Raw genomic sequence first — 23,647 nt, 5'->3', positions numbered from 1 at the left:
GTGAAGTTACGTTCGATGACGCAAATTCGTCATTTCCGGTGTCTTAGTCAACGCCAAGCCCTTTTACAGGGTTGCGTCTTGAATGACGCAAGTGTGTCATTTCCGGATGTTGTTAGCGCCAAAACAAAATTTTCTGTTTGTGTTCTGCGTCATACTTGCCGCCAAATATTTTCATTATTTAAAACCCCATTCCTATATGCCTCTTGCCTTTTTTTCTCTATCAGAGGGCTATGATGTTTGCATCTTTTTCCCATCCCTGAAACTGCCATATAAGGAAATTGATAATTTTGCATTATATGTTGTTTTTTTCTCTTACATTTGCAAGATGTCTCAGTCTGATCCTGTCTCAGAAATCACTGTTGGAACCCTGCTGCATGATAACAGTTCTACCAAAGCTAAGTACATTTGTGGTTTGTAATAGTTGTCATGATAAACTTTTACATGCAGATAATGTGTCCATCAGTAATAGTACATTGCCTGTTGCTGTTCCTTCAACATCTTATGTACAAGATATACCTGTGAATTTAAAAGAATGTACAGTATTGCTCATTCTATTCAGAAGGCTTTGTCTGCCATCCCGCCTTCTAATAAACGTAAAAGGTCTTAACATTTCTCATATAGTTGATGAAATTTCAAATGACCGACAACATACTGAATTATCCTCCTCTGATGAGGATCTATCTGATTCAGAAGATCCTTCCTCAGATATTGACACTGACAAATCTACTTTTTTATTTAAAATGAAGTATATTTGTTCTTTGTTTAAAGAAGTGTTGATTACATTGGATATTGAGGAAACTAGTCCTCTTCATACTAAAACTAGTAAACATTTAAATTCTGTTTATAAATCTCCTGTGGTTACTCCAGAGGTTTTTCTAGTTCCTGATGCTATTTCTGATATGATTTCTAAGGAATGGAATAGGCCTGGTACTTTTATTCCTTCTTCAAGGTTTAAAAAAATTGTATCTTTTGCCAGCAGTTACATTGGAGTTTTGGGAAAAGTACTCTTGCTAAACGTACTACTATTCTTATGGAAGATAGTACTTCTTTTAAAGCTCCTTTAGATAGGAAACTTGAATCTTATCTAAGGAAAGCCTATTTATATTCTGGTCATCTTCTCAGGCATGCATTTTCTTTGGCTGATGTTGCAGCTGCTTAAACTTTTTTGTTGGAAAATTTAGCGCAACAAGAATTGAATTCTGATTTGTCTAGCATTGTTCGCTTACTTCAACATGCTAATCATTTTATTTGTGATGCCATTTTTTGATATCATCAACATTGAGGTTAAATCTTGGAATGCTGACATGACTTCTAAGTCTAGATTTCTATCTCTTTCCAAGGTAATAAGTTATTTGGTTCTCAGTTGGATTCGATTATTTCAACTGTCACTAGGGGAAAGGGAGTTTTTTTGCATCAGGATAAAAGACCTAAGGGTAAATCTAAAGCTTCTAACCGTTTTCGTTCCTTTCGACAAATTAAGGAACAGAAACCTAATCCTTCCCCCAAGGAATCTGTTTCCAGTTGGAAACCTTCTTCAAATTTGAATAAATTCAAGCCATTTAAGAAACCAAAGCCAGCCCCCAAGTCCGCATGAAGGCGCGGCCTGCATTCCATCTCTGCTGGTAGGGAGCAGATTAAGATTTTTCAACTCAGGGGTACTGAATAGGATTCAGAGTTAGACCTCCTGTGAGAAGATATTTTCTCTCACGCATCCCAGCAAATCCAGTAAGGCTCTGGCTTTCCTAAAGTGTGTTTCAGACCTGGAGTTTTTAGCGGTAATCATGCCGGTTTCGTTTCAGGAACAAGGTTTGGGGTTTTATTCAAATCTATTTATTGTTCCAAAGAAAGAAAATTCATACAGACCAGTTCTGGATCTGAAAATTTTGAATTGTTATGCAAGTGTACCAACTTTCAAAATGGTGACTATAAGGACTATTCTGCCTTTTGTTCAGCACGGGCATTATATGTCCACAATAGACTTACAGGATGCATATCTTCATATTCCGATTCATCCAGATCATTATCAGTTTCTGAGATTCTCTTTTTTCTTTTTTTTTTTTTTTTTTCTTTTTTTTTTTAAATCTTTATTGTAAATCACATAACATACATTAAATATGCATTAAAATCATATTGTGTACACAGCTTATTGAGAAAGATACATCAAACACTTTGACAGTTTCACATTAGTGTTTTAAATCTAATAATCAATTCATTTAAATACAATTGGATAGGATCTAAATTTGTTACCTTGTTTGTTTATAATATTCCTTTATATAATACGTTCTGGATTTCTACCCTCAATGATTTAATGTGTAACTCCCATTTCTTGATAAAAGTTTCCTTCCTAATTTTTGTATCATTGAGAACATCATATTTTTCTATTATAAGTTGGTTATAAATTGCTTTACTCAATTCGTGGAAAGAAGGACTCTTTTTATCTATCTACAATTTGGTAATTATCTTCCTTGCTACCAATAGCGTTGTAATAAGAAAAGCTCTATATTTAGAGTTCAATTTTTGGGAGATTTGTAATAGTAATACAGAATTCTTATTGAAGGATATCTTTATTTTGAGTAGCTTTGGAATCCAATATGATATCTTAATCCAATATTGGCATACTTTAGGACAATCCCAAAAGTAATGGGATAAATTAGGTGGACTAAATAGGCATTTCGGGCATACAGGATTTATTTCTTTTGTCCATTTACATCTCTTAGTTATTGTGATATAGCCATTATGCACTATTCTCTGTTGTGACTCTCTCAGATCACTAGCTATTGTAGTTTGTTTAACTATATTGATACTATTATATAACTGTTCTTTGGTCGCTATTAAATCTGTAGCATGTTTCCATTTCTCAATGATTTTTGGAATATTTCTCTCTTCAATCTTATCAATTAATGTGTTATATATATTGGTTAGTTCTCTTTTCTAGACAAGCATTATCAATTTGTTGCTCTTCCTTTTGGCCCTAGCGACAGCTCTAAGAATCTTTTCAAAGGTTCTCGGTGCCCTACTCTCTGTTATCAGAGAGCGGGGTATTGCAGTGTTTCCTTAATTGGACGATATCTTGGTATTAGTTCAGTCTTTACATTCTGCAGAATCTCACACAAATCAACTAGTGTTGTTTCCTCAGACAAGGGTCTCCTTTTTTGGTTTCCAGATAGATTCAGTGTCCATGACTCTGTCTCTAACAGACAAGAGACGTTTAAAATTTGTTTCAGCCTGTCGGAACCTTCAGTCTCAGTCATTCCCTTCAGTAGCTATGTGCATGGAAGTTTTAGGTCTCATGACTGCAGCATCGGACGCGATCCCCTCATTTTCATATGAGACATCTCCAGCTTTGTAAGCTGAACCAATGGTGCAGGGATTATACAAGGGTATCACAATTAATATCCTTAAATCCCAATGTTCGACTATCTCTGACTTGGTGGTTAAATCACCATTGTATAGTTCTAGGGACCTCTTTTGTTCATCCAACCTGGACTGTGATCACAACAGATGCGAGTCTTTCAGGTTGGGGAGCTGTTAGGGGATCTCTGAGAGCACAAGGGGTTTGGAAATCTCAAGAGGCGAGATTACTAATCAATATTTTGGAACTCTGTGTGATTTTCAGGGCTCTTCAGATTTGGCCTCTGTTGAAGAGAGAACCATTCATTTGTTTTCAGACAGACAATATCACAACTGTGGCATATGTCAATTATCAGGGTGGGACTCAGTCCCCAAGCTATGAAAGAAGTATCTCGGATACTTGCTTGGGTGGAATCCAGCTCCTGTCTAATTTCTGTGGTTCATATCCCAGGTATAGACAATTGGGAAGCGGATTATCTCAGCCGTCAGACTTTACATCCGGTGGAGTGGTCCCTCCATCCAGATGTGTTTTCTCAGGTTGTTCAGATGTGGGGTCTTCCAGAAATAGATCTGATGGCTTCTCATCTAAACAAGAAACTTCCCAGGTACCGGTCCAGGGATCCTCAGGCGGAAGCAGTGGATGCGTTAGCAGTTCCTTGGTGTTTCCAACCTGCTTATATTTTCCCGCCTCTAGTTCTTCTTCCAAGAGTGATCTCCAAAATCATCATGGAGCAATCGTTTGTGTTGCTGGTGGCTCCAGCATGGCCTCACAGGTTTTGGTATATGGATCTTGTTTGGATGTCCAGTTGCCAACCTTGGCCACTTCCATTAAGGCCGGACCTTCTGTCTCAAGGTCCGTTTTTCCATTAGGATCTCAAATCATTCAATTTGAAGGTATGGCAATTAAACACCTAGTGCTTAGTCATAGAGGTTTCTGCAACTCATTGATTAATACTATGTTACAGGCTCATAAATATGTTTCTAGAAAGATTTATTATCGAGTTTGGAAGACTTATATTTCATGGTGTTCTTCTCATAAATTCTCTTGACATTCTTTCAGAATTCCTAGAATTTTACAGTTTCTTCAGGATGGTTTGGATAAGGGTTTGTCTGCAAGTTCCTTGAAGGGACAAATCTCTGCTCTTTCTGTTTTATGTCACAGAAAGATTTCTAAGCTTACTGATATTCACTGTTTTGTACAGGCTTTGGTTTGTATCAAGCCTGTCATTAAATCAATCGATCTTCCTTGGAGTCTTAATTTGGTTTTGAAGGCTTTACAGGCTCCTCCATTTGAGCCTATGCATTCTTTGGACATTAAACTACTTTCTTGGAAAGTGTTGTTCCTTTGGCCATCTCTTCTGCTAGAAGAGTTTCTGAATTATCTGCTCTTTCTGGTGAATCTCCTTTTCTGATTTTATTTTTTTTTATCAGGATAAGGCGATTTTGCGGACTTCATTTAAATTCTTACCTAAGGTTGTGAATTCTAACAACATTAATTGAGAAATTGTTGTCCCTTCCTTGTGTCCTAATCCTAATAATTATTTGGAGAGATCCTTACATTCTTTGGATGTGGTAAGAGCTTTGAAATATTATGTTGAAGCTACTAAAGATTTCAGGAAAACTTCAAGTCTATTTGTTATCTTTTCTGGTTTTAGTAAAGGTCAGAAGGCTTCTGTCGTTTCTTTGACATCGTCGTTAAAGCTTTTGATTCATCAAGATTATTTGGAGTCGGGTCAAGCCCCTCCTCAGAGAATTACAGCTCATTCTACTAGATCAGTCTCCACTTCGTGGTCTTTTAAGAATGAAGCTTAAGTTGATCAGATTTGCAAAGCAGCAACTTGGTCGTCTTTGCATACATTTACTAAATTCTACCGTTTTGATGTATTTGCTTCTTCGGAAGCAGTTTTTGGTAGAAAAGTTCTTCAGGCAGCTGTTTCAGTTTGATTCTACTGCTTATGTTTTAAGTTTTTCTTTTCATTTATGAGAATAAACTTCTATTTGGGTTGTGGATTAATTTTTTTCAGTGGAAATTGGCAGTTTTTATTTTATCCCTCCCTCTCTAGTGACTCTTGCGTGGAGTTCCACATCTTGGATATTGCTATCCCATACGTCACTAGCTCATGGACTCTTGCCAATTACATGAAATAAAACATAATTTATGTAAGAACTTACCTGATAAATTCATTTCTTTCATATTGGCAAGAGTCCATGAGGCCCACCCTTTTTATGGTGGTTATGATTTTTTTTGTATAAAGCACAATTATTTCCAAATTCCTATGTTGATGCTTTTTACTCCTTTCTTTATCACCCCACTACTTTGCTATTAGTTAAACTGAATTGTGGGTGTGGTGAGGGGTGTATTTTTAGGCATTTAAAGGTTTGGGAAATGTTGCCCCTCCTGGTAGGATTGTATATCCCTTACTTCACTAGCTCATGGACTCTTGCCAATATGAAAGAAATTAATTTATCAGGTAAGTTCTTACATAAATTATGTTTTTACCCATTCCCCAGTTTTGCATAACCAACACTATTATATTAATACACTTTTACCTCTGTGATTACCTTGTATCTAAGCCTCTGCAAACTGCCCCTTTATTTCAGTTCTTTTGACATACTTACATTTTAGCCAATTAGTGCTGACACCTAGGTAATTCCACAGGAGTGAGCAACCTTCAAGGGCCTAGAAATTAGCATAGGAGCCTACCTAGGTTTAGCTTTCAACAAAGAATACAAAGAGAACAAAGCAAATTTGCTGGAAATTTTTTAAGATTGCATAAATGTTTTGTAGATGGTCCATTTATATAGCTCATTTGGTAGCGTTTTGGTAAAAAGTTTTAGTTTTGCTTACTTTTTAATAACATTGTGATGATTTTCAGACTCCACAGTGTCAGATGTAATATACTCGTTTACAGACTCCTGCTGTCTTTTTATATGTGGGAAATGGGGGAGTGTCAGCTCTTGTTTTTTCAGCCCCTTTCAGTGGGTGTCCCAGTCTAACTTCATCAACAGTGCTAAACTGGAACCTTTAAAGTACATTTTTAAAAGGTTTTATACTGGATTTTAAGATCAGCTGACAGCATCTGTGCATATTCTTCTTTATAGTAGTGTTTATTACATGCAGTTATAAATTGTTGTATACTGTCCCTTTAAGTAATTTTACCATTTATTTAATGATCTGGAAAAAGGGTGCCATTGCTGCACGTCCTATGCTTTCAGACTGGGCAGTTAGCGCAATAAAAATAAACGTTAAGACTGTACACTGCACTTTATAAGCTCACAATACGCAGGTAATTGTATGACACTTATGCGCTGCTAGCACAGATTGATAATACAAAAGGACTCTGGACCTCTGCCGGGTAACTGTATTATTATTAATATATCGTAAAGTGGAGCTGCTTAACATTATTTTAATTAAACATACATTAACTGGCTTGATTTATTTTTGCTTACTTATATACTGTATGTTAGCATGCCTAGTGCAGACAATCACTTGTCCTGTTTCATAAACAAAGTGACTATAGTTTACAATGCATTCTCTGGAACCAGCTGTTATTCATAGATGACTATAAAAGCCCTTGTGAGTTTGAAAAACCCTTGTGCTGTGATTATGCACCTAATTATACTTTATTTGTTCTCACTTGTTCCCCTGTTATGATGAAATGCACATATTTTTCCAATTTTTCATGGTATTACAGACCATTGTTTTAGTGAAACAAAGAGTAGAACGTGCGTGGGCTGGCACAGTGAAAATATCCAGCCATAGCTTTAAAGAGACAGTTGCATCAAAATTAAGCTTTCTTTCATACAGGTAGTGAGAGTCCACAATCCATTATTCTTAGGATTTACTCTTCCCAACCTCTAAGAGAAGGCAAAGATTGCAGATTATCCCATCTCAGGAAGCTTAAAGGCAAGGTAAACTTGTGTGCACTCGTTAACTATTTCTGAAATATCATTTAAAATTAGCATAACTTTCATTCATCATTTTCTATGGATCTATATATATAGCCGCAATCCTTATTTTTAAAACTTCATACATCAATGATTCCTCGGCCGCCCGACTTTTCTATAGAAATGATTGACACTTTGCTACCACTGTGTCCTCCAATCAATGCTTTCTCCACATGGTGGTGAACACAGCATATTGTACGTCATAGGAGCGCAGAGCGCATGCGTCCGACTGTAATCCTCTACATTATTGACCGCACGCTTTCATGAGTCGCGCATGCTCAGTGAAAATTAGTGTACTTTAGCAAACAGCTGCGCAGAGAGAGATCTCGTAAATAGTAAGTATAATCAAGTTGATAGTTCACGGAGAATAAGGTAAAAGACTCTGTCTGATACATTCAATACAATGTATCTTACGGAAGTTGCGCATGCGCACAAGTTTTTTTTATCCATTAACGCGCAAAATGCCGACGTCGATAGCGGGTGGCTTGGGTCTCTACGATGAGACAAAGAAAAAAGGAAGTAGAAGGGGGTGGAGTTTTACACGAAACGGTAGGGATAAAATAATTTATTTTTCATCAGCATACGTTATGCAAAGTTAATAAAAAGTTAGTGACTGCATTTCAGTGTTAAATAGCACACTATAGGTGTTTGCAAATGTACCGCACTTTACCTTGCCTTTAAAGTGAAACGTGACCCCGTTAGGCACTTTACTTTATTTTAGCTGATCTCTGTTTGATACTTTAAAACAATTTATTATTAATTTATTTAAAAGCTGAATAATGATTTATGAGAGGATGGGAGTGGGGATAATATGGAGGGGGAAATCTATTTGCTTTAATTCATATAGAGGACATGTTTATTGTAAATAAGTGCATAGCCCAACACTATATAATAGTGCAGGTCTAACCTCAATATTAGCCTTCTGTAATCCTTCTCACTATTGTACCTAAAAGGGACATATAACAAGTTGGGATAGAGACAAAATATAATAATATGTACTTTAAATACTTTACCTGCAAATTTATACTGCAGTGCCTCACCATTAACCCTTTCTTTTAAGTTTCTGAATTGCACAGCTCTAACTCACCCCCCCATCACATTTCCTTCTATGACTGTACCTATATCTACTGTTGCTTTGGTAGAATGCAAGACTCATTATCTGCTGGAGCTGAAATACAATGCCCATGTTTCTGATGCTAAACACTGATAAGGGGGGGGTGGATCAGTCTAATCCAGACAGCATGGCTATGTAACCCATTTCTCTTGTTAAGTGTGTTCAGTCCACGGGTCATCCATTACTTATGGGATATATTCTCCCTCCCAACAGGAAGTTGCAAGAGGATCACCCAAGCAGAGCTGCTATATAGCTCCTCCCCTCACATGTCATATCCAGTCATTCTCTTGCAACCCTCAACAAAGAAGGAGGTCGCGAGAGGAGTTGGAGTTTTTTACTTAATTATTCTTCAATCAAAAGTTTGTTATTTTAAAATGACACCGGAGTGTGCTGTTTTTTGTATCTCAGGCAGTATTTGGAGAAGAATCTGCCTGCGTTTTTCTATGATCTTAGCAGACGTAACTAAGATCCGCTGGCTGTTCTCGACATTCTGAGGAGTAGGGTAACTTCAGAAAGAGGGGAATAGCATGCGGGGTCCCCCGCAAATGAGGTATGTGCAGTACATTATTTTCTGGGAATGGAATTGACTAAGAAAATACTGCTGTTACCCACATGTTGTAAGTACAGCCTTAAATGCAGTAGTAGCGACTGGTATCAGGCTGATAAATGTATGCGCAGTTGAGTTATTTTCTAGGGACTAGAATTTGACTGAGAAAATACTGTTAATACTGAAATAATGTTTAAGCCTTATCTGCAGTGGAAGCGACTAGTAGCAGGCTTAGTGATAACTTTGCATGACATTCAAATTGTTGTTTTTAAAACGTTTACTGGCTTGTTATTCGTTTTGTGAGGTACTTTGGTGATAAATCTTTTTGGGCATGATTTTTTTCCACATGGCTAACGTATTTTCTGCATAGAAACCGTTATATCAGGTCTCCCACTGTTGTAATATGAGTGGGAGGGACCTTGTTTTAACGCCTTGTTGCGCAGTTAAAATTCTAGCACAGTCTTCCTGTTTCTTCCTCCTTGATCCAGGACGTCTCTAGAGAGCTCAGGGGTCTTCAAAATTCGTTTTTGAGGGAGGTAATCAGTCACAGCAGATCTGTGACAGTGTGTTTGACTGTGATAAAAGCGTTAAATCTTAATTTGATATCCGTTTTTGGGTATTGAGGGGTTAATCATCCTTTTGCTAATGGGTGCAATCCTCTGCTAATTAATACATTTCTCGTTAAGAATTGTTCACTATAACTGAATTAGTTTTCTTTGTTATTCAACTGTGTTTTTAAAAGCGCTGCAGCATTTTTTATATTGCTTGTAAACTTATTGAAAGTGATTTCCAAGCTTGTTAGCTTCATTGCTAGTCTGTTTAAACATGTCTGATACAGAGGAATCTGCTTGTTCATTATGTTCAAAAACCGATGTGGAGCCCAATAGAAATATGTGTACCAATTGTATTGATATTACTTTGAATAAAAGTCAATCTGTACCGATAAAGAAATTATCACCAGACAACGAGGGGGAAGTTATGCCGTCTAACTCTCCTCACGTGTCAGTACCTGCGTCTCCCGCTCGGGAGGTGCGTAAGATTGAGGCGCCAAGTACATCAAGGCCCTTACAAATCACTTTACATGATATGGCTAATGTTATGAAAGAAGTATTATACAATATGCCCGAATTAAGAGGCAAACACGATAGCTCTGGGTTAAGGACAGAGCGCGCTGATGACACGAGAGCCATGTCCGATACTGCGTCACAATTTGCAGAACATGAGGACGGTGAGCTTCATTCTGTCGGTGACGGTTCTGATCCGGGGAGACCGGATTCAGAAATTTCAAATTTTAAATTTAAGCTTGAGAACCTCCGCATGTTACTAGGGGAGGTGTTAGCGGCTCTGAATGATTGCGACACGGTGGCAATCCCAGAGAAATTATGTAGGTTGGATAGATACTATGCGGTACCGGTGTGTACTGACGTTTTTCCTATACCAAAAAGGCTTACAGAAATTATTAGTAAGGAGTGGGATAGACCCGGTGTGCCTTTTTCCCCTCCTCCGATATTTAGAAAAATGTTCCCTATAGACGCCACCACACGAGACTTATGGCAGACGGTCCCTAAGGTGGAGGGAGCAGTTTCTACTTTAGCCAAGCGTACCACTATCCCGGTGGAGGATAGCTGTGCTTTCTCAGATCCAATGGATAAAAAATTAGAGGGTTACCTTAAGAAAATTTTTGTTCAACAAGGTTTTATATTGCAGCCTCTTGCATGCATTGCGCCTGTCACGGCTGCAGCGGCATTCTGGTTTGAGTCTCTGGAAGAGGCGATTCGCACAGCACCATTGGATGAGACTTTGAGCAAAGTTAGAACGCTTAAACTGGCTAATGCGTTTGTTTCGGATGCTGTAGTGCATTTAACCAAACTTACGGCTAAAAATTCCGGATTCGCCATACAGGCGCGCAGGGCGCTATGGCTTAAATCCTGGTCAGCAGATGTAACTTCTAAGTCTAAACTACTTAACATTCCTTTCAAAGGGCAGACCTTATTCGGGCCCGGCTTGAAGGAAATTATTGCTGACATTACGGGAGGTAAGGGCCACACCCTTCCTCAGGACAGGGCCAAATCAAAGGCTAAACAGTCTAATTTTCGTGCCTTTCGTAACTTCAAGGCAGGAGCAGCATCAACTTCCTCCGCTCCAAAACAGGAAGGAACTACTGCTCGTTACAGACAGGGTTGGAAAGGCAACCAGTCATGGAACAAGGGCAAGCAGGCCAGAAAGCCTACTTCCGCCCCTAAGACAGCATGAAGACAGGGCCCCCTCTCCGGAGACGGATCTAGTGGGGGGCAGACTTTCTCTCTTCGCCCAGGCCTGGGCAAGAAATGTACAGGATCCCTGGACGTTGGAGATTATATCTCAGGGATACCTTCTGGATTTCAAAACTTCTCCTCCACAAGGGAGGTTTCATCTGTCAAGGTTATCAACAAACCTAGTAAAGAAAGAGGCATTTCTACAATGTGTACAAGACCTCTTAGTGATGGGAGTGATCCACCCAGTTCCGCGAACGGAACGAGGACAAGGGTTTTACTCAAATCTATTTGTGGTTCCCAAAAAAAGAGGGAACCTTCAGACCAATCTTAGACTTAAAAATCTTAAACAAATTCCTAAGGGTTCCATCGTTCAAGATGGAAACCATTCGGACCATCCTGCCCATGATCCAAGAGGGTCAATATATGACCACAGTGGACTTAAAGGATGCCTACCTTCACATACCGATTCACAAAGATCATTATCGGTACCTAAGATTTGCCTTTCTAGACAGGCATTACCAGTTTGCAGCTCTTCCCTTCGGGTTAGCTACGGCCCGAGAATTTTTACAAAGGTTCTGGGCTCACTTCTGGCGGTACTAAGACGACGAGGCATAGCGGTGGCTCCGTACCTAGACGACATTCTGATTCAAGCGTCAAGTTTTCAAAATGCGAAGTCTCATACAGAGATAGTTCTAGCATTTCTGAGGTCGCATGGGTGGAAAGTGAACGTGGAAAAGAGTTCTCTGTTACCGCTCACAAGGGTTCCTTTTCTAGGGACTCTTATAGATTCTGTAGAGATGAAGATTTACCTCACGGAGTCCAGGTTATCAAAGATTCTCAATGCTTGCCGTGCCCTTCACTCCACTCCAAGCCCATCAGTAGCTCAGTGTATGGAGGTAATCGGCTTGGTGGTCGCGGCAATGGACATAGTGCCATTTGCGCGCCTGCATCTCAGACCGCTGCAACTATGCATGCTAAGTCAGTGGAACGGGGATTACTCAGATCTGTCCCCTTTGCTAAATCTGGACCAGGAGACCAGAGATTCTCTTCTCTGGTGGTTGTCACGGGTTCATCTGTCCGAAGGAATGACCTTTCGCAGACCAGATTGGACGATTGTAACAACAGATGCCGGCCTTCTAGGCTGGGGAGCAGTCTGGAACTCCATGAAGGCTCAGGGATCGTGGACTCAGGAGGAGAAACTCCTACCAATCAACATTCTAGAATTAAGAGCAATATTCAATGCTCTTCTAGCTTGGCCTCAGTTAGCAACACTGAGGTTCATCAGGTTTCAGTCGGACAACATCACGACTGTGGCTTACATCAATCATCAAGGGGGAACCAGGAGTTCCCTAGCGATGTTGGAAGTCTCGAAGATAATTCGCTGGGCAGAGTCACACTCTTGCCACCTGTCAGCGATCTACATCCCAGGTGTGGAGAACTGGGAAGCGGATTTTCTAAGTCGCCAGACTTTTCATCCGGGGGAGTGGGAACTACACCCGGAGGTATTTGCTCAACTGATTCGTCGTTGGGGCAAACCGGATCTGGATCTTATGGCATCTCGCCAGAATGCCAAGCTTCCTCGTTACGGATCCAGGTCCAGGGACCCAGGAGCGGTGCTGGTAGATGCACTTGCAGCCCCTTGGGTTTTCAACATAGCTTATGTGTTTCCACCTTTTCCGTTGCTACCTCGACTGATTGCCAGGATCAAACAGGAGAGAGCATCGGTGATTCTGATAGCGCCTGCGTGGCCACGCAGGACCTGGTATGCAGACCTAGTGGACATGTTGTCCTGTCCACCATGGTCTCTACCTCTGAGGCAGGACCTTCTAATTCAGGGTCCTTTCAACCATCCAAACCTAATTTCTCTGAGGCTGACTGCTTGGAGATTGAACGCTTGATTCTATCAAAGCGTGGGTTTTCGGATTCGGTTATTGATACATTGATACAGGCTCGGAAACCTGTTACCAGAAAAATTTACCATAAGATATGGCGTAAATATTTATATTGGTGTGAATCCAAGTGTTACTCATGGAGTAAGGTTAGGATTCCTAGGATATTGGCTTTTCTACAAGAGGGTTTAGAAAAGGGCTTATCCGCTAGTTCACTAAAGGGACAGATTTCTGCTCTGTCTATTCTTTTACACAAGCGTCTGGCAGGGAATCCAGACGTCCAGGCTTTTTGTCAGGCTTTGGCTAGGATTAAGCCTGTGTTTAAGGCTGTTTTTCCTCCGTGGAGCTTAAACTTGGTTCTTAAAGTTCTTCAGGGTGTTCCGTTTGAACCCCTTCATTCCATCGATATTAAGCTTTTATCTTGGAAAGTTCTGTTTTTGATGGCTATTTCCTCAGCTCGAAGAGTTTCGGAGTTATCTGCCTTACATTGTGATTCTCCTTATCTGATCTTTCATTCAGACAAGGTAGTCCTGCGTACTAAACCTGGGTTTTTGCCTAAGGTTGTTTCTAACAGGAATATCAATCAAGAGATTGTTGTTCCATCTTTGTGTCCTAATCCTTCTTCAAAGAAGGAACGTCTTTTGCATAATCTAGACGTGGTCCGTGCCCTGAAGTTCTACTTACAGGCAACTAAAGATTTTCGACAAACTTCTTCCCTGTTTGTCGTTTACTCTGGACAGAGGAGAGGTCAAAAGGCTTCGGCTACCTCTCTCTCTTTTTGGCTTCGTAGAATAATACGTTTAGCCTATGAGACTGCTGGACAGCAGCCTCCTGAAAGAATTACAGCTCATTCCACTAGAGCTGTGGCTTCCACTTGGGCCTTTAAAAATGAGGCCTCTGTTGAACAGATTTGCAAGGCTGCAACTTGGTCTTCACTTCATACTTTTTCCAAATTTGACACTTTTGCTTCTTCGGAGGCTGTTTTTGGGAGAGAGGTTCTACAGGCAGTGGTTCCTTCTGTTTAATGTTCCTGCCTTGTCCCTCCCTTCATCCGTGTACTTTAGCTTTGGTATTGGTATCCCATAAGTAATGGATGACCCGTGGACTGAACACACTTAACAAGAGAAAACATAATTTATGCTTACCTGATAAATTTATTTCTCTTGTAGTGTATTCAGTCCACGGACCGCCCTGTCTTTTTGAGGCAGATCTAAATTTTAATTAAAACTCCAGTCACCACTGCACCCTATGGTTTCTCCTTTCTCGTCTTGTTTCGGTCGAATGACTGGATATGACATGTGAGGGGAGGAGCTATATAGCAGCTCTGCTTGGGTGATCCTCTTGCAACTTCCTGTTGGGAGGGAGAATATATCCCATAAGTAATGGATGACCCGTGGACTGAACACACTACAAGAGAAATAAATTTATCAGGTAAGCATAAATTATGTTTTTGCTTATTTTTGAAAATTATTTTAACATACTTGCCAGCCATTTTTAAACAATTTTTTATGCAAACTGTTTTACTTAAATAGCCCTTTTAGGATATGTACAGATCTCAGCATGTTTTATGGCACTTTAACTGATTGTCTCTGAATATTCAGCTTGCATGGTACACAATGGCAGGCAGAGATGTGTTTTTCATTTCTAAGGGGCAGCAAATTACCACTGTACTTTCCTATTCACTCCTCTTTAAATTAAAGGGAACTGAAACCCCAAAAAATCTTTTGTGATTCATACAGAGCAAACCATTTAAAACGTTTCCAATTTACTTCTTTTTATCAACTTTGCTTTGTTCCCATATTCTGTGTTTAAGAGACACCTAGGTAGGCATCTGGAGCTCTACATGGCAGGAAACAGTGCTGCCATCTAGCGTTCTTGCAAATGGAGAACATTCTTGTAAACCTGCTGCTATATAGTGCTCCAGAAATGGGCCAGCTCCTAAGCGTACGTCCCTGCTTTTCAGCAAATATACCAAGAGAACAAATAAAAATTAATAATAGGAATAAATTAGAAAGTTGTTTGAATCATGAAAGAAAAAAAAATTGGGTTTCATATCCTATAGTTTTTTTTTTTTTTTTTCTTTTAAATGTATTTAATCTGTTTTTGTGCTCATAAGCATTGCCTTTTTCACCTGTTACCTGTAGGTTTTCTGTCTGCAAGTACTCCCAATGACTATAGCACTCTTTTACTTACCTCCATGCACTAACAGTTTAACCAAGGGGATCCAAAGCTTACATAATTCTTAGGGCTCGTTTTATCAAAGCCCTACAAGAACTTGCTCGCCGTATTTAACAAGCAGCGGTCACCAGACCGCTGCTTGCCTAACCTCTTCGCCACCTCTAAGGTGGTGAAATTCATTCTCCGCGGTCTAGTCCGACCGAGGAGTTTGACAGCTCCTGCCTGCGCGTGATTGGCTGTGCTCGGGCAGGGGGCGGGATTGCACGCGAGTGCAAAATTGCGCTCGTGTGCAATGGAGAATTTGCCCCTCCACAGGCGAGCTGAGGCGTACAGGGGCACGTATATGCGCCCCTGTCCGCCTCAGCTTTAATAAATCGAGCCCTTAGTTTTCTCCCTTGGGCCTACTTTTTCTCATTTTCTACAATCTCAAAGTGATTACTGACACTTTTTAATTTACCCAGAATATTTTGAGATGGACCATATGAGGCTTATTTTAAAGGGACAGTGAAATTAAATTTAAATGGATTGGATTGGATAGAGCATGGATTTTTAAACAAATTTCCAATTTACTTATATTATGTAATTTGCTTTGTTCGCTTGGTATCATTTGTTAAAGGGACAGTCAAGTCCAAATTTTTTTTTTCATGATTTAAATAGGGCATGCAATTTTAAACAACTTCCCAATTTACTTTTAACACCAATTTTGCTTTGTTCTCTTGGTATTCTTAGTTGAAAGCTAAACCTATGAGGTTCATATGTTAATTTCTTAGACCTTGAAGACTGCCTCTAATCTGAATACATTTTGACCACTAGAGGGGATTAGTTCACATGTTTCATATAGATAACATTGAGTTCATGCACGTAAAGTGACCTAGGAGTGAGCACTGATTGGCTAAACTGCATATCTGTCAAAAGAACTGAAATAAGCGGGCAGTCAGCAGAAGCTTAGATACAAGATAATTACAGAGGTAAAAAGTGTATTATTATAACTGTGTTGGTTATGCAAAACTGGGGAATGGGTAATAAAGGGATTATCTTTCTTTTTAAACAACAAAAATTCTGGTGTTGACTGTCCCTTTAAAAGAGAAATCCTAGGATAGCACAGGAGGGTTCATGTGTCTTTAGCCTTTTGGCACCAGTGTTTGCAACATTGTTTATAGCAACGTTCTAGAATGTTGCAAACTGCTGCCAAATAGACTGCAATAGACATGTAGCCTCCTAATCGGACTACCTTTCATTACTCTTCAACAAAGTTTACCAAAAGAACAAAGCAAATTTGCTAACAGATGAAAGTAGTTTAAAATGGCATGCTCTCTCTAAATCATTAAGGCTTAATTTTGACTTTACTGGCCCTTTAATATTTTAGAATTATCTGAATTACATTTACAGTATAACAGGAAAGTTAAATACACAATATTTACCAATCTTTACAAAAGAAAAGCTATGCAGCTAAAAGATAAAAAAAAAAACATGACAGCTAATTGTTTCAAAACTGACAATGCCATACAAATGTTTGTAGGTTTTTCAGTTGAGCATGATGCATTGTAAGAAAGGTTGTGTAAATAAATGAAGAATATTTTAAGAGGGTACAATAGTCAGTCTGGGAAATGCATCTTTGAAATACTAAGCTGGTGTATTAAAGGACCTGAAAGACGAAATTAAATTTTCATGGTTCAGAAAAAAATTGACATTTTTAAGAGACTTTTCAGGTTATTTTTATTACCAAATTGACTTTGTTGCGTTATTATCCTTTGTTGAAAAACATACCCAGGTAGACTCAGGAGCAACAATGCACCACTGAGTGATTGGTGACTACACAGATTTGCCTCTTGTCATTGGTTCATCAGATTGCTGCTCTGGAACTGCAGGTTAAACACTTGGTTATATGTAAACAATAATAAAATGCGCAAACACATTTAGAGCTTTTTTTTTTGGCACTTTTATTTCCATTTATCTAATAAGGAGCAGTTCCTTGGTTTATTTAATTGTCCTTTATTGAAAATAAAATTATTACTGAAAAAGTATTATCTGATATACAGTATACTGCCATTTGTTTTAACCATATTTGTTATTTACATGTGAATTTATAATATACTTAGTGTTAAAGGGATAGGAAAGTCAAAATAACTTGTGTGATTCAGATAGAGCGTGTCATTTTAAGACACTTTTAAATTCACATCTATTTTCAAATGTGCTTTGTTTTCTTGTTAAAATAAGGACATATCCTCACTAGTGGGAGCTAGCTGCTGATTGGTGCCTGCAAACATTTGTCTCTTGTGATTGGCTAACTAGATGTGTTCTGCTAGCTGCCAAAGTTCCTTCAGCAAAGGATATCAAGAGAATGAAGAAAACTTTGATAATAGAAGTAAATTGTAAAGTTGAAGAATATTATATGTTCTATCCGATTTACAAAAGAAAATTGTGGGGTTTACTGTCCCTTTTATGTTTGAGTATTAAAATATCTCTTACATCTCTTTACAGCTCCCTCGGTCACCATGACGACATCACTTGCAGAGGATGGCTTCTCGAGAGGAGACAATCTTAGGCAAGCAGAAGATGACATATTTTATATGTACGGTTCTACGACTACTCACGTCACTGAAGAAACAGAATATGTTCGAAAGGTAACAATGTATTTTTCGTGCAACCATTTATTTTGTCAATATATAATTATCTTAATATGAGAAGTGTTATTAATATGTGATTATACTTACAGGGAGTGCAGAATTATTAGGCAAATGAGTATTTCTCCAACATAGGTGTGTCCGGTCCACGGCGTCATCCTTACTTGTGGGATATTCTCCTCCCCAACAGGAAATGGCAAAGAGCCCAGCAAAGCTGGTCACATGATCCCTCCTAGGCTCCGCCTACCCCAGTCATTCTCTTTGCCGTTGTACAGGCAACATCTCCACGGAGATGGCTTAGAGTTTTTTAGTGTTTAACTGTAGTTTTTCATTATTCAATCAAGAGTTTGTTATTTTCAAATAGTGCTGGTACGTACTATTTACTCAGAAACAGAAAAGAGATGAAGAATTCTGTTTGTATGAGGAAAATGATTTTAGCAACCGTAACTAAAATCCATGGCTGTTCCACACAGGACTGTTGAGAGCAATTAACTTCAGTTGGGGGAACAGTGTGCAGTCTCTTACTGCTTGAGGTATGACACATTCTAACAAGACGATGTAATGCTGGAAGCTGTCATTTTCCCTATGGGATCCGGTAAGCCATGTTTATTACGATTGTAAATAAGGGCTTCACAAGGGCTTATTTAAACTGTAGACTTTTTCTGGGCTAAATCGATTGATTATTAACACATATTTAGCCTTGAGGAATCATTTTTTATGGGTATTTTGATATAATAATATCGGCAGGCACTGTTTTAGACACCTTATTCTTTAGGGGCTTTCCCAAAGCATAGGCAGAGTCTCATTTTCGCGCCGGTGTTGCGCACTTGTTTTTGAGAGGCATGGCATGCAGTCGCATGTGAGAGGAGCTCTGATACTTATAAAAGACTTCTGAAGGCGTCATTTGGTATCGTATTCCCCTTTGGGTTTGGTTGGGTCTCAGCAAAGCAGATACCAGGGACTGTAAAGGGGTTTAAAGCTTAAAACGGCTCCGGTTCCGTTATTTTAAGGGTTAAAGCTTCCAAAATTGGTGTGCAATATTTTCAAAGCTTTAAGACGCTGTGGTGAAAATTTGGTGAATTTTGAACAATTCCTTCATGTTTTTTCGCAATTGCAGTAATAAAGTGTGTTCAGTTTAAAATTTAAAGTGACAGTAACGGTTTTATTTTAAAACGTTTTTTGTACTTTCTGTTCAAGTTTATGCCTGTTTAACATGTCTGAACTACCAGATAGACTGTGTTCTGAATGTGGGGAAGCCAGAATTCCTATTCATTTAAATAAATGTGATTTATGTGATAATGACAATGATGCCCAAGATGATTCCTCAAGTGAGGGGAGTAAGCATGGTACTGCATCATTCCCTCCTTCGTCTACACGAGTCTTGCCCACTCAGGAGGCCCCTAGTACATCTAGCGCGCCAATACTCCTTACTATGCAACAATTAACGGCTGTAATGGATAATTCTGTCAAAAACATTTTAGCCAAAATGAACCCTTGTCAGCGTAAGCGTGGCTGCTCTGTTTTAGTTACTGAAGAGCATGACGACGCTGATATTAATATCTCTGAAGGGCCCCTAACCCAATCTGAGGGGGCCAGGGAGGTTTTGTCTGAGGGAGAAATTACTGATTTAGGGAACATTTCTCAGCAGGCTGAATCTGATGTGATTACATTTAAATTTAAATTGGAACATCTCCGCATTTTGCTTAAGGAGGTATTATCCACTCTGGATGATTGTGAAAATTTAGTCATCCCAGAGAAACTATGTAAAATGGACAAGTTCCTAGAGGTGCCGGGGCTCCCAGAAGCTTTTCCTATACCCAAGCGGGTGGCGGACATTGTTAATAAAGAATGGGAAAGGCCCGGTATTCCTTTCGTCCCTCCCCCCATATTTAAAAAATTGTTTCCTATGGTCGACCCCAGAAAGGACTTATGGCAGTCAGTCCCCAAGGTCGAGGGAGCGGTTTCTACTTTAAACAAACGCACCACTATTCCCATAGAGGATAGTTGTGCTTTCAAAGATCCTATGGATAAAAAATTAGAAGGTTTGCTTAAAAAGATGTTTGTTCAGCAGGGTTACCTTCTACAACCCATTTCATGCATTGTCCCTGTCACTACTGCCGCATATTTCTGGTTTGATGAACTGCTTAAGGTGCTCGATAGTGACTCTCCTCCTTATGAGGAGATTATGGACAGAATCAATGCTCTCAAATTGGCTAATTCTTTCACTCTAGACGCCTCTTTGCAATTGGCTAAGTTAGCGGCTAAGAACTCTGGGTTTGCTATTGTGGCGCGCAGAGCGCTTTGGTTGAAATCTTGGTCGGCTGATGCGTCGTCCAAGAACAAGCTACTAAACATTCCTTTCAAGGGGAAAACGTTGTTTGGTCCTGACTTGAAAGAGATTATCTCTGATATCACTGGGGGTAAGGGCCACGCCCTTCCTCAGGATCGGCCTTTCAGGGCAAAAAATAGACCTAATTTTCGTCCCTTTCGTAAAAACGGACCAGCCCAAGGTGCTACGTCCTCTAAGCAAGAGGGTAATACTTCTCAGGCCAAGCCAGCTTGGAGACCAATGCAAGGCTGGAACAAGGGAAAGCAGGCCAAGAAACCTGCCACTGCTACCAAGACAGCATGAAATATTGGCCCCCGATCCGGGACCGGATCTGGTGGGGGGCAGACTCTCTCTCTTCGCTCAGGCTTGGGCAAGAGATGTTCTGGATCCTTGGGCGCTAGAAATAGTCTCCCAGGGTTATCTTCTGGAATTCAAGGGACTTCCCCCAAGGGGGAGGTTCCACAGGTCGCAGTTGTCTTCAGACCACATAAAAAGACAGGCGTTCTTACATTGTGTAGAAGACCTGTTAAAAATGGGAGTGATTCATCCTGTTCCATTAAGAGAACAGGGGATGGGGTTCTACTCCAATCTGTTCATAGTTCCCAAAAAAGAGGGAACGTTCAGACCAATCCTAGATCTCAAGATCTTAAACAAATTTCTCAAGGTCCCATCGTTCAAGATGGAAACCATCCGAACTATCCTTCCTTCCATCCAGGAAGGTCAATTCATGACCACGGTGGATTTAAAGGATGCGTATCTACATATTCCTATCCACAAGGAACATCATCGGTTCCTAAGGTTTGCATTCCTGGACAAACATTACCAGTTCGTGGCGCTTCCTTTCGGATTAGCCACTGCTCCAAGGATTTTCACAAAGGTACTAGGGTCCCTTCTAGCGGTGCTAAGACCAAGGGGCATTGCAGTAGTACCTTACCTGGACGACATTCTGATTCAAGCGTCGTCCCTTCCTCAAGCAAAGGCTCACACGGACATTGTCCTGGCCTTTCTCAGATCTCACGGCTGGAAAGTGAACGTGGAAAAGAGTTCTCTATCCCCGTCAACAAGGGTTCCCTTCTTGGGAACAATTATAGACTCCTTAGAAATGAGGATCTTTCTAACAGAGGCCAGAAAAACAAAGCTTCTGGACTCTTGTCGGATACTTCATTCCGTTCCTCTTCCTTCCATAGCTCAGTGCATGGAAGTGATCGGGTTGATGGTGGCGGCGATGGACATAGTTCCTTTTGCGCGCATTCATCTAAGACCATTACAACTGTGCATGCTCAGTCAGTGGAATGGGGACTATACAGACTTGTCTCCGAAGATACAAGTAAATCAGAAGACCAGAGACTCACTCCGTTGGTGGCTGTCCCTGGACAATCTGTCTCAAGGGATGATGTTCCACAGACCAGAGTGGGTCATTGTCACGACCGACGCCAGTCTGATAGGCTGGGGCGCGGTCTGGGGATCCCTGAAAGCTCAGGGTCTTTGGTCTCGGGAAGAATCTCTTCTACCGATAAATATTCTGGAACTGAGAGCGATATTCAATGCTCTCCAGGCCTGGCCCCAGCTTGCGAGGACCAGGTTCATACGGTTTCAATCAGACAACATGACGACTGTTGCGTACATCAACCATCAGGGGGGAACAAGGAGTTCCCTAGCGATGGAAGAAGTAACCAAAATAATTCTTTGGGCGGAGTCTCACTCCTGCCACCTGTCTGCTATCCACATCCCAGGAGTGGAAAATTGGGAAGCGGATTTTCTGAGTCGGCGGACATTGCATCCGGGGGAGTGGGAACTCCATCCGGAAATCTTTGCCCAAGTCACTCACCTGTGGGGCATTCCAGACATGGATCTGATGGCCTCTCGTCAGAACTTCAAAGTTCCTTGCTACGGGGCCAGATCCAGGGATCCCAAGGCGGCTCTAGTGGATGCACTAGTGGCACCTTGGACCTTCAAACTAGCTTATGTGTTCCCGCCATTTCCTCTCATCCCCAGGCTGATAGCCAGGATCAAGCAGGAGAGGGCGTCGGTGATCTTGATAGCTCCTGCGTGGCCACGCAGGACTTGGTATGCAGATCTGGTGAATATGTCATCGGCTCCACCTTGGAAGCTACCTTTGAGACGAGACCTTCTTGTTCAGGGTCCGTTCGAACATCCGAATCTGGTTTCACTCCAGCTGACTGCTTGGAGATTGAACGCTTGATTTTATCGAAGCGAGGATTCTCAGATTCTGTTATCGATACTCTTGTTCAGGCCAGAAAGCCTGTGACTAGAAAGATTTACCACAAAATTTGGAAAAAATATATCTGTTGGTGTGAATCTAAAGGATTCCCTTGGGACAAGGTTAAGATTCCTAGGATTCTATCCTTCCTTCAAGAAGGATTGGAAAAAGGATTATCTGCAAGTTCCCTGAAGGGACAGATTTCTGCCTTGTCGGTATTACTTCACAAAAAGCTGGCAGCTGTGCCAGATGTTCAAGCCTTTGTGCAGGCTCTGGTTAGAATCAAGCCTGTTTACAAACCTTTGACTCCTCCTTGGAGTCTCAATTTAGTTCTTTCAGTTCTTCAGGGGGTTCCGTTTGAACCCTTACATTCCGTTGATATTAAGTTATTATCTTGGAAAGTTTTGTTTTTAGTTGCGATTTCTTCTGCCAGAAGAGTCTCAGAATTATCTGCTCTGCAGTGTTCTCCTCCTTATCTGGTGTTCCATGCAGATAAGGTGGTTTTACGTACTAAACCTGGTTTTCTTCCAAAAGTTGTTTCTAACAAAAACATTAACCAGGAGATTATCGTACCTTCTCTGTGTCCGAAACCAGTTTCAAAGAAGGAACGTTTGTTGCACAATTTGGATGTTGTTCGCGCTCTAAAATTCTACTTAGATGCTACAAAGGATTTTAGACAAACATCTTCCTTGTTTGTTGTTTATTCAGGTAAAAGGAGAGGTCAAAAAGCAACTTCTACCTCTCTCTCTTTTTGGATTAAAAGCATCATCAGATTGGCTTACGAGACTGCCGGACGGCAGCCTCCCGAAAGAATCACAGCTCATTCCACTAGGGCTGTGGCTTCCACATGGGCCTTCAAGAACGAGGCTTCTGTTGATCAGATATGTAGGGCAGCGACGTGGTCTTCACTGCACACTTTTACCAAATTTTACAAGTTTGATACTTTTGCTTCTTCTGAGGCTATTTTTGGGAGAAAGGTTTTGCAAGCCGTGGTGCCTTCCATTTAGGTGACCTGATTTGCTCCCTCCCTTCATCCGTGTCCTAAAGCTTTGGTATTGGTTCCCACAAGTAAGGATGACGCCGTGGACCGGACACACCTATGTTGGAGAAAACAGAATTTATGTTTACCTGATAAATTTATTTCTCCAACGGTGTGTCCGGCCCACGGCCCGCCCTGGTTTTTTTAATCAG

At 40.4% G+C, this 23,647-nt stretch overlaps 1 protein-coding gene across 1 annotated transcript in view; it reads left to right on the top strand.

Annotated features, from left to right (window-relative positions):
• CCDC68 (coiled-coil domain containing 68) overlaps nucleotides 1-23,647 on the top strand; it is a 181,845-nt gene that overhangs the window by 33,563 nt on the left and 124,635 nt on the right. Inside the window, exon 2 of the mRNA XM_053701128.1 lies at nucleotides 17,764-17,906. Coding sequence (XP_053557103.1) covers nucleotides 17,778-17,906 — 129 coding nt within the window. The 5' untranslated portion in view covers nucleotides 17,764-17,777. The remainder of the gene's footprint in view (nucleotides 1-17,763; nucleotides 17,907-23,647) is intronic.

The sequence above is a fragment of the Bombina bombina genome, chromosome 2 (genome assembly GCF_027579735.1).
Source record: "Bombina bombina isolate aBomBom1 chromosome 2, aBomBom1.pri, whole genome shotgun sequence".
NCBI lineage: Eukaryota > Metazoa > Chordata > Amphibia > Anura > Bombinatoridae > Bombina > Bombina bombina.
This window is presented reverse-complemented; position numbering and strand designations above follow the sequence as displayed.